At 41.3% G+C, this 16,525-nt stretch overlaps 1 protein-coding gene across 10 annotated transcripts in view; it reads left to right on the top strand.

Annotated features, from left to right (window-relative positions):
- Positions 1-16,525, top strand: part of LOC109990774 (probable E3 ubiquitin-protein ligase HERC1) — a 46,518-nt gene that overhangs the window by 1,797 nt on the left and 28,196 nt on the right. For 8 of the 10 annotated variants that reach the window (XM_065965600.1, XM_065965604.1, XM_065965601.1 and 5 more), the window contains exons 2-30: positions 2,083-3,087; positions 4,041-4,136; positions 4,234-4,416; positions 5,050-5,262; positions 5,831-5,929; positions 6,026-6,122; positions 6,517-6,660; positions 6,782-6,909; positions 7,191-7,335; positions 7,745-7,916; positions 8,240-8,374; positions 8,696-8,861; positions 9,097-9,222; positions 9,688-9,912; positions 10,076-10,228; positions 10,411-10,543; positions 11,207-11,410; positions 11,532-11,753; positions 12,001-12,174; positions 12,371-12,485; positions 12,697-12,814; positions 13,114-13,315; positions 13,408-13,699; positions 13,793-13,841; positions 14,159-14,204; positions 14,792-15,045; positions 15,636-15,833; positions 15,973-16,093; positions 16,217-16,457. In XM_065965600.1, the coding sequence (XP_065821672.1) occupies positions 2,116-3,087; positions 4,041-4,136; positions 4,234-4,416; positions 5,050-5,262; positions 5,831-5,929; positions 6,026-6,122; positions 6,517-6,660; positions 6,782-6,909; positions 7,191-7,335; positions 7,745-7,916; positions 8,240-8,374; positions 8,696-8,861; positions 9,097-9,222; positions 9,688-9,912; positions 10,076-10,228; positions 10,411-10,543; positions 11,207-11,410; positions 11,532-11,753; positions 12,001-12,174; positions 12,371-12,485; positions 12,697-12,814; positions 13,114-13,315; positions 13,408-13,699; positions 13,793-13,841; positions 14,159-14,204; positions 14,792-15,045; positions 15,636-15,833; positions 15,973-16,093; positions 16,217-16,457 (5,423 nt within the window). In that variant the 5' untranslated portion in view covers positions 2,083-2,115. The remainder of the gene's footprint in view (positions 1-2,082; positions 3,088-4,040; positions 4,137-4,233; positions 4,417-5,049; positions 5,263-5,830; positions 5,930-6,025; positions 6,123-6,516; positions 6,661-6,781; positions 6,910-7,190; positions 7,336-7,744; positions 7,917-8,239; positions 8,375-8,695; positions 8,862-9,096; positions 9,223-9,687; positions 9,913-10,075; positions 10,229-10,410; positions 10,544-11,206; positions 11,411-11,531; positions 11,754-12,000; positions 12,175-12,370; positions 12,486-12,696; positions 12,815-13,113; positions 13,316-13,407; positions 13,700-13,792; positions 13,842-14,158; positions 14,205-14,791; positions 15,046-15,635; positions 15,834-15,972; positions 16,094-16,216; positions 16,458-16,525) is intronic. The other 2 variants (XM_065965607.1, XM_065965602.1) reach the window with 1 other exon arrangement.

Genomic DNA, 16,525 nt, shown 5'->3' with positions numbered 1-16,525 from the left:
AAACAAAACTTACCTCTTTTTACTCCCAATGTTTATATTTTAGTTTCATTGTAATTCACAGACATGGTGCAATAAATTGTATTGCTTCATCCTATCATTGTTGTGAAATCTAACAGGAAAATTATGACGAAAGTAAGTGACTCCACATGTCTGCTTGAAAGTGTGACCCAGTTCCAGTCAGCCCTTCCTTATCACTGACATTTACTTTCCTATTTTCATACAAGATACTGCATGCAGTCAAAGTCAGTGTTTTAATACTACTGGTTTAATTTAAGCTTCAAGACCAACACATGACTCCTATATGATTTTATAGCTTACTGGCAAGTTGCTCGTCTTAATTTGTCATCGTAATTAATAACCCGTAATACAATATGTTTTTATGTCTGTGTATATAAATAGAACTCCAGGTCCGCACTTCACTCCGTGCATCCCCGACACGGTGTGGTAATAGAAAGATAGTCTGGTGTTTGTGAGCTTTAAAGTGAATGGTTAAAAAAAAAAAGTCTGAAACGAGCTGAGCTAGAAGAAAAAAAGAAAGTCAAACCTAGGCCAAGAGGTGTTCTGAATGTTAATTTCCCGCAATTTAAGAGTTGCATTTCTGGTGGTTGCTGGCTGGAGGTTGTCTCACCAAAGAGCTCATTACTATATCAATGCTTGATGTTATTTTTGGCCAAAGTAGAAACCATATAGCCCCACAGGCCTCAGGCAAGGGAAGACGGATGAGGCTCTGTGACTGTGGAGAATGGTCAAAGTGGCATGCTCGCATGTTGTGCAGCCTGTAACTAGCATTCTCTCACTCCTCTGACATTTTGTGCTGTTTTGGTTCACGTTTTAATCATGGGAAGATTCTAAGCCAGGATTGAAGAGTATGGAAATTTGTGTTTTATGACTGAACAACTGATTTAACCAATTACTATACTTCAAACCCAGTGTTTTAGTTAAATATAATCCATGATATTTTTGGGTCTGTATAGCACATCATGTGTATTTTTAATGACAGGCCTATGTTTCCTTTGGATTTCTATATCTTGCATTGTGGATATGAAATCCTCTCTTTTACATAGTTAACATTTTGTTAGATGAGATAAGATTTCAGACTTCCAATTTGTGATAGTTTTTCATTAACTTTTCCATCAATATTCAATATTATACTATTGTAATAGTGCCAATAGAATGAAGTGAGTGGTGAGATTTTCCTAGAAAGGTAACAAACAGGACTCCTTAAAGCTCATGTGAGGAGCTTTAAGATACAAAATCAATCAAAGGATGTTATTATCATCACATGCTGTAACATTTTAATCTCAACTACAAATTGGGCTACATGGTTGTCACGTGGTTGAGTCCAGATAAAAAAAAACATTGTATGATTTGCTTAGGTAAAGAACCAAAAAAAACAAATCTGTCTATGTCATTGAAAAACTGTTGCTGTAAATGTATGTCATTTCCACTCAATGGCAACAAGACACCTTCTCTGTATTTGTTTAGAAAGCAGAGGGAAAAAATTCAGACAGACTGAGGGTGAGGTGGAGCCGCTGTGGTCTTGTGTTTCACAGCATTAGGTGACAGAATTGGAGACTTTGGCTATGATAACTGCACGGCGAATGAGAATATGAATGAAATATCAGGGGATCCGATTAGTTGGACTCATGTGCTTGTTTTTCATTTTTTGACTGACCATATCAAGACTTCTAAATGATGACAAACCAAAAGCATTGCTTGTGCTGTGTGATATAACATTTTACAAGACAAGAATGTCCCTCATTAGTGTGGGTGTCTTGATTAGCTGTGAGCATAGGGTGAGCTGACCCATTTCAGTGATACCCACTGGGCCTATGCCACTAGCCTGGATGTATTTTATGTTGGAAAAGGGCCATCATTGAAGGAGAAACCTGACATTTTTACAGTGAATTTACTTGGCAAGAAAAGCATTAGCACATTGGCTTTTGGCTGCAAGTGTTGCCTGTAAATGAGTCATTTCATTATGTTGATTAAGTGTGAAGGAATGATATGTGTGAATTTATTAATCTGCAGACAACAGGCCGGTTGTGCTTCTATTAATCATATTTTGTCTGTGTTTTTCAGGTGGTCATGACCGTATAGATATAATGCTTAGACATGGTGCCCTGTCAGACCCATGTGTTGCTGAAGTGGCAGGAGCACTTTAACAGCTCCTGGGCTTCAGAGGACAGTGTACAGACAGCCAGAAGGCATGGAGCTGCAGAGCTCTACAACAAGCTTCTTCACAACAAGGAGGTGGTGACTCTGGCTCAACCTGTTCAAGAGCTCGTCGGCCCACGCCTGCCAGACTTCGAGTGTGAGTCTAGCGCCTCTGCAGAGAAGGAAGAGTACCTGTCATCCCTGCTTCACAGCCAACGATGGCTCGCTCACCGCATGCTGACGCAAACCTCCTACACCCTCGGCCTCCACCAAAGGCTGGTGGTCCTCCAGAGGATCTACTACGCACTCCACAGCAAATACCATGACAAGTTCAGGGTGCAGATGCCCTCCCAGTCCACGGACAGCGGGACTGACTGTGGGCAACTTGAGCTGGCCTCAGAGCCCTGCCTGCCAGGCGCTGCATCCAAAGTCAAATCGGGTACTGATGTTCTGATAGAGATGGGCGTGAGGACAGGTTTGAGCCTGCTCTTCTCCCTTTTGCAGCAAAACTGGAGATATGCTGCCTCCGTGCATCCAGAGTCGGTTCTTTGCAATGACGTCCTCGCTACAGCGTCGTCTGTGCTGGCTTCTCTGCCGCCGCTCTCTCTGGCCAATGAGAACAAGATCCCGTCTGTTGGGCTGGACTGCCTGGCACAGGTGGCTGACTTTCTGAAGAAGACGTCAGTAAGTAGCGGAGCTGGTGGGGCAGACCCGACCGGACGGAGGCTAGCGCTGGAGCTGCTCCTCGGCCTGGCCATGCAGAGAGGCTCCCTGAAGTTCCTACTGGAGTGGGTGGAGGTTGCTTTGGCTGCTTCCATGTCCTCACCCACCTCTACACTGTCTTCCTCCTCTTCACTGAGCTCCCAGCAGTCAGCTGGTGTGGGCTTTGATGTGATCCATCAAACCCTTCTTCAAATGAGGCAATATTCGGTATGTTCCTCATAACTGCTGTTTTGTAATATATATATATTTAACTTTAGATTGTTTGCAGCATTTGTCAAGCTGCCTGTGTAATATTTTTTTATTATTTAATCTGACATCTTATAACAGTTTAGATTATTTGTTTTGGGAAGTTTGGCCTTTTAACCTGTACCAATAACCCCAGTTCTGATTGTGGAAAAAAATACTTCTTTAGAGAAAAATCTTGTTCTCTGTTATGGATTCCTCATTAAAAAAAAGGCAAAGGCAGGAATTAAGGTGTTTTTACAACACAGTATGTCTGCTTCTTCTCTGCCCATTGGAAATATGCCTTGTGGTTTCCCAGCTTCCTGCTTGATTCATTAGTTATGTGAGGCAACCAACATAAAACATGTATGAACATTCTGATGAGTAAGGCCCATTATCTGCATAGCAGAGAAATGGCTCCCTCCTGCAGGCTTTCCTGTTCATTTGTACACACTCATTTGAAGCTCAGAGTCATGTGTTCGTGTGCAGATAAGGATTATGTTTGAGTCAGTCTTCTTGCTGTCTCTTGATATGCATATTGAGTCATCCTTCAGCAGGCTAATCAGCTTCGCAATACTTCTGGATAGTTTACAACCAGGGATGTTTGTTGACATTACAACCTCCTGATGGATTTTGCCTTTTTACAACACCGTTCATGTAAATTAGAGCTACGTATGTAATAGCATTTGAATGCACAGGAAATTCACACTACTTTAAACACTATAAGATCTGCATCTAAGGACTGGAATCTCATATGTTTTACCAGTTGCACGCTTCTCCTCTGAGAAGAAATGCTTTTCTTGTTCTGCTTCTGGTTTAGAATGAAAATTTGCATGAAACTATTAAAAAAAAGTTAGGAGATACCAGCATCCACACGGTGATTGTCACAGGTTATAGTAGTAACAGACACTGTATTAAACTTAGATCTTTTTTTCCAGGGTTTCCGAGGGGACTCCGTCAATACTCAGGTGCTAAAAAAGGATGCTGATGGACTTTGTCGACTCTCTCAGGCAGCTCTCTGCCTGTTTGAGGAGGTAAGAAAGATTTAAGTGATACGCTGTAACATATTGACACTATAAGAGAACTGACCTAACTGACTCTATGGACCTCATCCTCCTCCTTTTATCACAGATTTGTAACCTAGCGTCCTACTGCCTGTGCTCCTGCAGCACAGATGCATCTTCTCCGGGTACAGATAGCGACACAGTGATGGTGTATGTGTGGGGGAGCAACAGCAGTCACCAGCTGGCAGAGGGAACTCTGGAGAAAATCCTGCTGCCAAAGCTGACTCAGGGCTTCAGTGATGCTCAAATGGTAACGCTTCACATGAGGATGGGACTAAAACATTCTATTCACTTTACATGCTTACTCTTATTCACACATTACTCATTGTCTCAAGTACGGTTTAGACATATAGTCTAAACCTCCAATAGTTTTCCTCTTCTTTTCCACATGAATGAAAGTGCATCTCCTTCACTTATACTTACTTTATCTGTTAATACATGTCATGTACATGTCTCGTCTTTTTTAAAAATATAAAGTTCTACACATGTTCATCTTAAATATTGTTTTTTGTCCCTCCTGAAACCTTCAGATCTCATCTGCCTCTTAGTGTCATTGAGAGGCATCCACATTCATTAAGCCAGCATTGAAATCATTTTACAATAAGATGTTTTTTTTAAGATCGGAATATAAATCCCTTAAGCCCGAGATGGGTTTTAGCTTTCATTGGATTGTCACAAAAATAATTGAGACATTATAAGATAAAATGTGCATATAAAAATATCATGATAAAAATTTGACTCAACATACCAGAAGTCTTTGAAAGCATTGTTTTGTCTATGGGTTGGAAAGTAGCCCTATAAAAAAAAAAAACACAAGTGTCCTTAATCTAGTAATTATGTATTCTTTGTGACCTTTCTTTGTTCTACTTCTCTCCACTTTTAGATTGAGGCAGGCCAGTACTGTACCTTCTCAGTTTCTGCTGATGGTTCAGTGAAGGCATGTGGAAAAGGCAGCTACGGTCGTCTGGGCCTGGGGGACTCCAACAACCAGTCCATGCCCAAGAAACTTGTGCTGGAACCACACAGGAACATGAAGAAAGTGTCCTCCTCTAAGGGCTCTGATGGTCACACTCTGGCTATAACTGTAGAGGGCGAGGTAATAAATGAGAAAGATTACTGGTACATGTATAATATACTGTATTTTAAACTCTGCAAACCTACGATACCTGTATATGATATATCAGAGGTTAACAAGAGTTTAACATTAACATTTGACAGTTCCTCCTACTGTACTTTAATATTATAACAAAAAAAGCCTGTGGAGTGCTAATTTGACTCCTCAATTAAAGACAACAAGTGACCAGCGGTGGTGGGCAGCACGACTCGAGTCATGAGGGTCTGGAGATCACTTTGACCGTAGGCTGAGCGCTCAACTACCGTATTGTAGCTAGTAGGAGTGCAAGCTCCATAAAGCGAAAACAGATGGTACTAAAAGAGCAACACAGCTGCACAGAAGCTGCAAGTTGTAGTCTTCGCTGAACACAATAGAAATAATCACACAGGAAGACAGTTTATATATACCGCTGTGATTTATATTCCAGATTTTACGGTATATATTTCAATTTTTTTTTTCTCCCCACCCCTAGAAAATACACCTCTGTAAATATCAGTGAGATTATGATTTACAGATACATCCATGTCAAGCTCAAAATTGTTTCTTTCAGGTGTTCAGCTGGGGTGATGGTGAATATGGGAAACTGGGCCATGGCAACAGTGCAACACAAAAATACCCAAAAATCATACAAGGACCGCTGCTTGGAAAGGTGAGTACGAAGAACAAAACACCTGTTGAGGAGGAAGTGGATGTGATATTCAGTCCTTAAGTGCATACATTTCATATGTTGTTGTTTCCCTGCCAGGCTGTTGTTTGTGTGTCTGCTGGCTACAGACACAGTGCTGCTGTGACTAATGATGGAGAGCTCTATACATGGGGAGAAGGAGACTTTGGCAGACTTGGTACATGCTTTATTGCTTAACTCTTTTTGCCTTTATTGTCTTAACCATTTCAGTGAAAACCTTTCTCTGATATGTTAGCAACAATCAATCAATATAATCTCTGTTATTTAAATGAAAGAATTGTAGAAATAATGGATAGTATCAAGAAGTACCAAAGCTTAAAAAAACGTCAGATCTTAACTCTTATTTTTAACCCTAAAGTTGCAATGCATTGCTGGAGTTCCTTTGCAATTTTGATAATTAAAAATGCGAAAATATTCAATATTGGGTGCACAGGACTTTTATGTGTTGCACAAGTATATAAATGGGTAATGGTATTGTATTTTTTCTGGTATATACAAGTTTAATTCCTGGTACCGTTTCAACACTAGTTCTGTGCGTCTCCTGTGAGCAGGTCACAGTGACAGTCAGAGTCGAAACGTGCCTACACTAGTAAAGGACATCAGTGGTGTGGGTCAGGTGGCCTGTGGCAGCTCTCACACCATTGCTGTGGCGCAGGATGGACGCACTGTGTGGTCCTTCGGCGGAGGGGACAATGGTACGTCCTATTTTTGTTACACTTGAAGGACAGTACCATCAAAGTGTTAATTGTGGTCTCTCATGGCAGAAATGTCTCGAGTCAGTGTGAACTTATCCTGCTATGTTCACGTGACTCGTAGGTAAACTCGGTCATGGAGACAACAACCGGGTGTATCGGCCCAAGGTCGTAGAGGCCCTGCATGGATTCATCATCAGGAAAGTGTGTGCGGGCAGCCAGTCATCTTTGGCTCTTACCTCTGCAGGACAGGTGAGATGACTCATGGACATAGATGTCCAGTGTACAAAATATCTCACCATATCTTACCTACTCCCTCTGCTCTCAATGAAAAGCTTTTATTTAAAAAGACTCAAATCTACTTAACAGTTGCCATTCTTCTTCTTCTTCATTAGCACTTGATACAGTTGGTCTTAATGATATTTTAGCATTTCTTCACATCCTTAAATACAAGGATGGAGCAAGACAAAAATGGAGATAGAAGTAGCAAGATGGATTGTTTTTAAATAATTTGTGTTCATTTATTCATTTAGGTGTTTGCGTGGGGCTGTGGCTCATGTTTAGGATGTGGATCCTCTGAGACAACCTCCCTGAGACCCAGGTTTATAGAAGACCTGAGTATCACCAAGATCATTGATATCTCATGTGGAGACAGCCACTGCCTGGCTCTGTCCCACGGTAAGGAAAAACAATAACACGGACAATAACAAAGCAGAGATGTGTATCTGTCAGAGGGATTAACCTGTGGAACAACAGTGACGAGGAATTAAAAATGTGTGGTTTCCTCTCTTCATTTGTTTAAGTTAAATGATAATTGAATTGAAAGATGAAGTAGGATGAATGGTATTCATAGGGATCAATTGTAAATGCTGATCCAAATAAGCTACTACGATATTGTATAAACTGAACATAAAACAGTGGGGTGTTCAGATTATTAGTGTTAAGAAAATGTGCAGTCATTTTTTTTAATTTTTTTTATTATTTTTAAAATTCAATGAAAGAATAATGATTTCGATAGTTTCATTTTTGGGATGTTTTAATAGTAATTGTTCTCTGACCGCACTGTACACTTGTCTACTTTCCTCAGAGAATGAAGTGTATGCCTGGGGGAACAACACTATGGGTCAGTGTGGACAGGGCCACACCTCAACACCAATCACCAAACCTAAGAAAGTGCTGGGTTTAGAGGGGGTGTCCATTCAGCAAATCACAGCTGGCACTTCTCACAGCCTGGCTTGGACTGCTGTTCCCACCGACAGGTCTGGCCTCATTTTTTCTTTAAGAAATTCACATGTTAATTCTCACAATCTTATCCATGTTTAACTTACAATCTTTGCTTTTTTTCTGTGTTTCTTCGTCTTGTGGAAGATATACTTTTCCTCTATGCTGTTAAAACATATTTGATTTCACAAAATAAATCAGAGTGGCAGCTCTGTCTCGCAAGACTTCTGTATTCAGCATTGTCCTTTACTGCTGATCTGTTCTTTTCTCCGCCGCTGTTAAATCTGTGGATCTGTCTTTCTAGTTCTGACACATTCATGCTGGCAAAGCTCTTTTTAAGTGACTTGGCATTTTTTTCCAGGCAACTGGTGGCATGGCACAGGCCCTTTTGTGTCGACTTGGAAGAGAGCACATTCACCTACCTGCGCAACTTCCTGGAGAGTTACTGTGATGGAATTGGGAACGACACACCTCCTGCTCCATTCTTATCTAAAGGGTATGAAATTAAAGGAACAATCCATATGATGTGGGGATGTAAATCACAGAATTCAGCGCTGTGATTTGATTATATAACCTGTTACAGAGAGCTGTAGCCTGTTATATTAGTCTCTAACTTTAGCCCTATTTGTAAAATCAAATGCAAACATATTTTTCTGTTGTGGGAATCTTTGCAGTCTATTCTGATCAATCGCAATCGGTGTATCAATATTTTAGTCCTATTGCATTATCACCAACAGGGTGAAACATGTACATCCACACTTTCTCTTCTTGCCTCTTCTTCACTGACATCCTTATACCCTCTGTATGTCCTCCTCAGGGACCACCACCAGTTTCTCTTGCTGTGCATGAAGCTGCTGTCCATCCACCTGTCCTTGGCCCACGCTGGGGGCACTGGTGCCATGGTTTTAGGGGCTCAGGGCCGACCTCTCAGAAACCTGCTCTTCAGACTCATAGATACAAATATGCCAGACTCCATACAGCAGGTAAACTAGCAGTCTGTCCCTGATCACAGTTTATTCTTAATGAGCCTGCTATAACATGTGATTGTGGGAATTTGGAGTCAGCTGGTGTAAGAACAAAATATATAACACTAAACTAAGGTCTGAATAATGTTGTTAGAGCTTTTATGAGCTTAATGTGAAGTATTCATTGCCTCTGCATATCTTTGTTTTTTTGGGGGGTTTTTTGCATCATGCTGACATTTCTGTTCCTCTTCAGGCAGTCCTGAACACATTGTCCATCGGGGCGTCCCTACTGCTGCCTCCACTGAGAGAAAGAACAGAACTGCTCCTCTCCCTCCTTCCTCAGGGCCCACAGAGCTTAAATGTCCTCTCCAAAGGACAGGTATGCACAGTTCTGATTGGCTGTTTTTTTTTAAAGCAGAGTATGTGTTTTATTGCAGTATTGCTGTTTTTTGTACCAATTTTGGTGGTTTGGCTCAAATTTGCCTCTTTGGCTCAGGAATGTGGTTTTTATGGAAGAGGTTTGGGTAAATACAGGACACTCTTACATGATTACATTCAAATTGCTGTAATAAAAGACTTGTTTCTTGCTTTGGCTGCTTGATTGTCCTCATTTAAACTAGGACTATGATGCTGATAGTTGGCTAGAAAATAAATGGATTGAGCGAACACACACAGTGTGTCGACTTGAACCGTTGCTAGGCAATATGAGTAGACTGCTTGAATGTTGTGAAAAAATGTTGTGAAATAATTATTCCTCCTCAGCAGATATTTTTTTGCAATCTTCCATCTAAATAATGAATTACTGGATAATTCACCCCTCTTCGTTTCTCTCTATTTTTTAAAGCGTCTGCAGTTGGACATGGTCCTCAGCAGCCTTCAGGATCAGAGCCATGTAGCTTCTCTTCTTGGTTACAGCAATTTCGGAGAGGTGACAACACTGGGACCCCCTCTGACACCCGCTATGTCTGTCAGGGCAGCCTCCACATCCAGCTCTATTGAGGCCTATGACCCTCTGCACTTAGCAGAAGTGCTGCTCAGGACTCTGCTGCTCAGTATTGGCTTTTACACGGTATGGAAATGAGGAGCATAATGCAACCATGGAATGATCTAATTTCAAATTATATCACATTATTGTCTTTGTCTAAACATTTGTGGTGCACATTGTTACTGTTGAGTAAGAGGGATTTTCTTCCACCTCCACGTGATTTCCATTTTTCTGTACGCTCTTACAGGAGCGAGCGTTCGGGGAATTGGAAAAAAACAGTGACAAGCAGCTCACAAGTGATAACCAAGGACAGACTGATCCTCCCTCTCACTTCCACCAGCTGTTGTCTGGACTTCAAAAACACCTGCTGGCACATTGCTACATCCATTGTAGCACTGAGGTACACTACAATCAGCTCTATATCATTAAAGAATTGGCTTTGTACCGAAAAACTAATCTGAGAGTGAAGCAACACAGATGTTTTTGAAACAAACATAACAGTCCTATGTTGCAGTCAGATGTATTTGACTCTAACGTTTTAGTCATGTTGTTGCATTATTCTTAAAATTGTTCATTCTGTAGGATGACAGCAGTGTAACGCTGCTTCGTGAGCATCTTAACCTGCTGCTTCCCTGCGCTGCTGAAACACTCAGGAGATCCACCAAACTGTTGAAAGACAGCTCCCTGGATAAACAAATAATCAAGAAGCTGCACAGTAAGAAATTTGTTTTTAGCTTTCAATGAAACAGACTGTTATAAACACCGGTGTCTCTGTATGACCTACAAAAGCAATGTGAACAATCAGTGACTAAACTGCTTACTTTTATATAGCTTTTATAATGCTGAGGGGTAGATGTCAGACAATGTGATTAACAGGAAATTACTGAATCAGCCTTTTTATATAATGTCTGAATCATCAATACAAACACTTGTACAGGACAAGGTCAGCAAAAAGGTAAGACTTTGTCCACAGGGGTCTTTAGCTTTTTCTTAAAGGTGCATAGGGAGTCTAATGGAGTTTGGTAGTTCGTTCCACCACCGGGGGGTGACGGAGGAAATGAGTCTAGTTAGATACTAAGGGCCCAGTTGTATAGGCTGGATCAGACACCTTTCATTGGCAGAGGGAATGTAGACCTGGATGAGAGAGTTTAGGTAAGGAGAAGCCGTTTGTCGCTGTGTTGTAAGCAAGCAGCAGGGTTTTCAATTTGATGCGAGCAGTAGCTGGGAGTCACAATTAAAAAAATCACAATAGAAAAGGTATTCCTTTTTATTTTTATTCGATTGCTTCTCGATCTTACATCTATCTGTATTTCTCAGTTATGTTTATCAGTCCCTCTTACCCCCCCCCCCCCCTCTCTTGTCTCAACTCTTGTCCCAGTGGTGTTGTACAACTCTGTTGCTGGCAGCCTGCTGTGCCAGGTCATGTACTCCTTGCTTCTGCTGCCCCTGGCCACAGTTCAACCTCTCCTGAGCCATTTACTGGCCTTGCTGGAGCATCTTAATGATTTCAACAGGCTGCTGCCAGAGACAGGCCTCCTGGAGGAACAAGAGCTGGGGATTGAGGCTGAGAAAACCTCTTCAGGTTCTGGAAACTGTAATCTACCAACATTACCCATTGTATCACTAGCTTTAAGATATTCATAACATGAATAGCTGCTCAAAGAATACTGCTATTTATTAATGACTTGGGATCCTTCTTACAGATAAAAATGAAGAAAACACATGTGTTGGACAGCAGTACCAAGAGGAGGAGTGTAAATGGGTCTGGCTGTTGGACCTGGAGAGGTCTGTAGCGTTGGCAGTTGGCCGCTGCCTTGGTGGTATGCTTCAAGGCCCTCCGTCCTCACTTCAGGAGAAAATGTCAGAGTTCTGGCTATCAAATGTCCTCCTCAGGAATGGCCTGGAGACCGACTACGAACAACTGGGTAGGAATTCAGACAGCTTGTCTTCACTATTTTTATATTTATTACTATTTTGAAAATCTAAATGTTCATCCCCAGAATAATAATGCAACCATGTGTCCCCATTCTATTTTGAAAACATGCTCCCTTAGCTTGAAATAGTTTTTCATTTCAGCAAATGATTAAAAAAGTATCTGTCTCTGTCTCGATGCAGTGTGTAGTTTTCATTTTTTCAGATGTATTTTTTGCCTTGTAATGCTCGCTCCTGCAGACTCTAGCATGGCATGGCTTACTGAGGCAGTGCTTCTGGGCAGCAGTGATGCCAGGCTGGCAGAGCTCAGTCTGAATGAGGAAACCAGGACTTTGCTGGAACTTGCACTGGGGTCCTCAAGGGGAGCAGCAGGGTGCCTGTGGCAGAACATAGAGGAGTATGCACACAGTAAAGGTAAGTGACATGTGTATTTTTATTTGTTTTGTATAAATCTAATAGTCCATAAGAGAAAAACGATACATTTAGAATCTTAACACTGCATGTCTTTGATTTAACAAGACATCATAGATGAACTTTAAGATTCTCGTCTTCAGGTTGTTCTTTTCTTTTCTGTGTTTTTGTTGTTAATTGTTTTGTTTTGTTGGGATAGAGTGGGAGAGTGGAGGCTCCTCAGCAGACAGTTTGCTGCAGACTGTGTGTCGCTGCAGTCTGGCAGCTCTTCTGAAACACACTGGGCTGCAGAATGAGGCCTGCTGGCAGGACAGGTCAGTGATTCAAAACGTTTATTAACTAAAATGATTCTCTGTACATATGATTACATACTGAAACCCTAAACCCTGAATGAGCTTTATGTGTTACAACTTTAATTTAGGCATTAAATGATGTGAATGAAACAGTAACAGTGTGGAATATTTCATCTGCAGTGCAGAAGGAAGCTAATTATCCTCTTTATTTATCCTCTCTGCTCTGAGACAGATATGAGCCCAGTGAGACGCTTTTAGACCTCTACGAAACAGTTTATAAAATCAGAAGCACTCTGTTGGCCTATAAAAACTCTCCAAGGATGTCCCAGGTGCAGACTGCTGCAAAACAGGTACTATTACTTAAACAGCTTAACTTAATAGCAAAATCAAATACATGCAATGCAGCTATTTATGACAAAGTCAAACGGTAAGAGAACATAAAAAGGTGATTTATGAACAATACACACAGTAGTTACATTTTCAGACCAAAAAATGCAGAACATGTTGCTTGTCTGGATTACTGTTGTACTTTTTAAGAGGCATGACTTTACATATATATTTTCCCACTTTCCCACTATAAAAAAGGAGATCATTTTATTATTTATGATAAGAAGAAATCTGTGTATCTAACATATTTCTTGAATTGCAGACTACTCAATCTCCCGAAAGTCCTGAAGCAGATCGTCAGGAGCCCAGCACCTCAGCGGAGCAGGCAGGGAAGGATCCTGAGCAGCAGTCAAGAGGTCACTGCAGCCGGGAGGTGCAGGTGCCCGCAACACCAACGGCAAACCACAACCAGGAAGACATTGCAGAGGAGGACACATTTGGCAACAGTCGTATGTACCTGTCAGGTTAGAATTGTATATCTGTATTCCTGCCCCACCTCTAGGAATGTTAAAATCTCATCTAGAAACACACACATCTCTCTGTTCGGACTCTGCAGAAGTTCTGGAATCATTCATGGCCACCCGGGAGGCGATGCAGGTCCAGCAGAGTGTGACGGTGTACGAGTCCTTTGGCACCTCCGCCCTCCCAAGCAGCATGGAGAGTCCGATCAGCCCGGAGAGGGAGCTGGATCCCAAGCAGCAGTGGGACAAACAGAGGGAATCCGAGGAAAGCATGTCTTTCTCTGCTGCATGCCATCTGGTAGTGTCCCGCTGTCTCTTCCTGCTGCTTACAGTCAGGCCTGCTTGGGTGGAGCCCAGCGAAAGAGAGAACAGCCAGGATATGAAGAGGTGGGAAAAAAAACTTCTGGAGCATTTGTTTTCGTTAGGCGCTGTTGTAATAAGCTGTTAGTGTTATAACTGTCCAAATCATCCCACTTTTAGGAAATCAACAACAGAATCCTTTGCGATGTCTCCTGATGGACGTAAACAGGTAAATATCTTCAACTCTATTCACTCATGCAACTCTTGAAAATGTCCCATTAGCGACCAGTGCAATCTTTGTGCATGTATTGGAGCTGCTTTGTTTTCTTTACCGCTCATCAATACGTTCTTCTCTGCTCTTTTTCTTTTACAAAAAAACGGACAAAAATTGAAATTTACTCGTAGCATTTTGAGGGACATGTGTGAATAAGCAACTCAGGAAGATTTCAGGGGCTGGCTGTGCATGTGTGAAAACAGCTTCACTGTGCTGACATCAAGCCTCACATCTCGTTTTCAGTCCTAATGCATTGTCTTTGTTTTATTTAGTCTGACCTACCAAAAAACTCTCTTGGATCCTCCAAGAACAAAATGGGTAAGTGGATCATGTTTACACTAAATATTTCCTCTGTTAATTCTACTTTAGAGTCGTGACTGAAACTCAGTCCTTCATAAAGGAAAGTTCACTTTTGAGTGAAGATTATTGCAGATTCCTATGTTTAAATATAAGGCTGTTTCCAGAAGTGAGTATGCTTATTTTAGCAAGAAAATACACATTTTATAAACTGGATTTATTTTGTTTTGTTTTCTTCATTATTTAGTGCTGGCTTATTTTAAATAATTTGATGCTGAAACGTTCCCAAAGTTTGGAGGGAATGTATGTGTCTTTTTATTAGTATATAAGAGTCTTTCTGCTGAAAGGTTGACAGCCTAAATTATTAATATGAATAATCACAGTTTCATTATCTTTCATTATCTAATAATATCTGACTCGTCTGCATGACAGTGCTTATAGTTTTACATTTTGTTCATCATTCAAGTGAGAAAAATCACACCAACTAATTTTCAAATTTGAATGAAATACAGAATGTACTGTAAGATGTGTTGGGAAGAATAACATCTAATCTATCAGAAATGACACATACACTGCTGGACTTTCTTCTGTTGTTCCGTCTGTTTCAGGCTCACCTCTGTGTTCTCTGGGCATCATGAAAGACGCCTGGGATCGCCTGCGACAGTGTATCAGCCCGAACGCCTCTATGCCCCACTGTGGCAACAACACTTTGCCTATTCTTAACCAGGCGTTCCAATTTGCCTGTGGAAGCCTGAGCCATTCGTCTCCCCCGTCATCTACACTGCCTGCTGGACAGACGTGTAGTCACGCAGATCCCAAGGCCATTACATCTGCTATACTGCAGCAGCAGCACAGGGCTGAGGTAATGTTTCTGTTCTACACAATGTAATGCCGAAAACATCTGCATCTGTTTGTTCCTTTTTAAATTTCAATATGGTGTTTAATGTTAGGGTGTTAATTGTCTCATTCATTCGATGGGAGAAGTCATTTCATTTGGAAGGTGAGGAGATTTCATGACTCCTCATTGTGGCCCTCATGACATAAATTAGGGCAACGTGAACAGAGTTTAATTGGCAAAGAAGAGGGATGGATAATGTCGGATGGGGGGAAAATGAAATAAATAGATAAGGCGGTTTTAGAGGGGAAACTCCCATAACACATAAATTACTGTGAATAATATGAATCCTGCAATTTACCTTTTTATGGGCATTTTATATTCTTATTATCAGATATTTGGATGTATCATTATATGATTGTCTTGCAGGATATATATTTTTGCAGAATGGCTGTGTTGTGATATTATTGTAATTGTGGGCCACGTATGGCATATGGTATATTATATAGTATCTTATCGTATAGTACTGTACTGTCGTATGGTAATGTACCGTATTGTTTCGTAATTTACCCTGAGATTACCGTCCCTAAGTGGCACTAACTATTCTCTTTTATCAGTTGCGGCTGGAGGCCTTGTGTCACATGTCATCCTTCCTGCTGAAGATGGAGGAAAAGAGCGGCGGGTTCACCGTCTCCCCTCAGTTTCCTGCGTTATTGCAGTCCGTGCAGCTTCAGTTCCTGTCTGGATGCTTTGCTCTGGGAACACAAATCATTAGCTCTCACTCTGGTGCTAATTATGAGATGCAACATTATATGGTAAGCCTACAAGGATTGCAAGACGGAATAAATATTTGATTCAAGCCGAGAAAAAAAAAACTGTGTTCAATTATAAAGTTTTTCTATATAAACATGTTGTTTCATGGCTAACTTTCCAATCCTTTTCATCACGATCTAGTCTGGTACACAGTCAGCGTCAGTGGATACTCAAACAGAGCTTCAATCTGCAGCCCATATCTTCTACCAACAGGTGGTGCGTGTGCTCAAACAGAGGGCCGTGCTTGAAAGAGAACATCCAGGTTTGCTCTGCAGTGTTTCACTTGTTTAACAAATTATTCATTCTTTTGAGCTACCTTGTACAGTACCACTCTGTGCTTGTATTTTAGTTTGAGGAGGTAACATTTTCTCTCTATTCTACCCAGGTTCATGCCAGCATCTCCTCCTAGCCACAATGTTTGCACTAAATTTCAGCTACCAACCAGTGGACCTGGTGCTGGTCATCAAATGTGGCATCCTGGAAATCCTCTCCACACTAACAAACAACAGCTGTGCTCTTATGAACCAGGGCTGGTTTGCAGCCTCAACATCTGGATCCATGCTCTTAAGTGGGGCTGTTAGATTAGCTTGTGCCCGCCTGCTACAGATATTGACGGTGGCTGCAAGGTGATTGTGCGATTAATTCTACTTTCTAAATTAGAAAAGGAACCCTGTTTATATTTGTGTTTAAAATT

Source organism: Labrus bergylta, chromosome 17 (assembly GCF_963930695.1).
Source record: "Labrus bergylta chromosome 17, fLabBer1.1, whole genome shotgun sequence".
NCBI classification, from domain to species: Eukaryota; Metazoa; Chordata; class Actinopteri; order Labriformes; family Labridae; genus Labrus; species Labrus bergylta.
The sequence above is the reverse complement of the archived record's forward strand: the minus strand, read 5'-3'. Positions and strand labels throughout refer to the sequence as shown.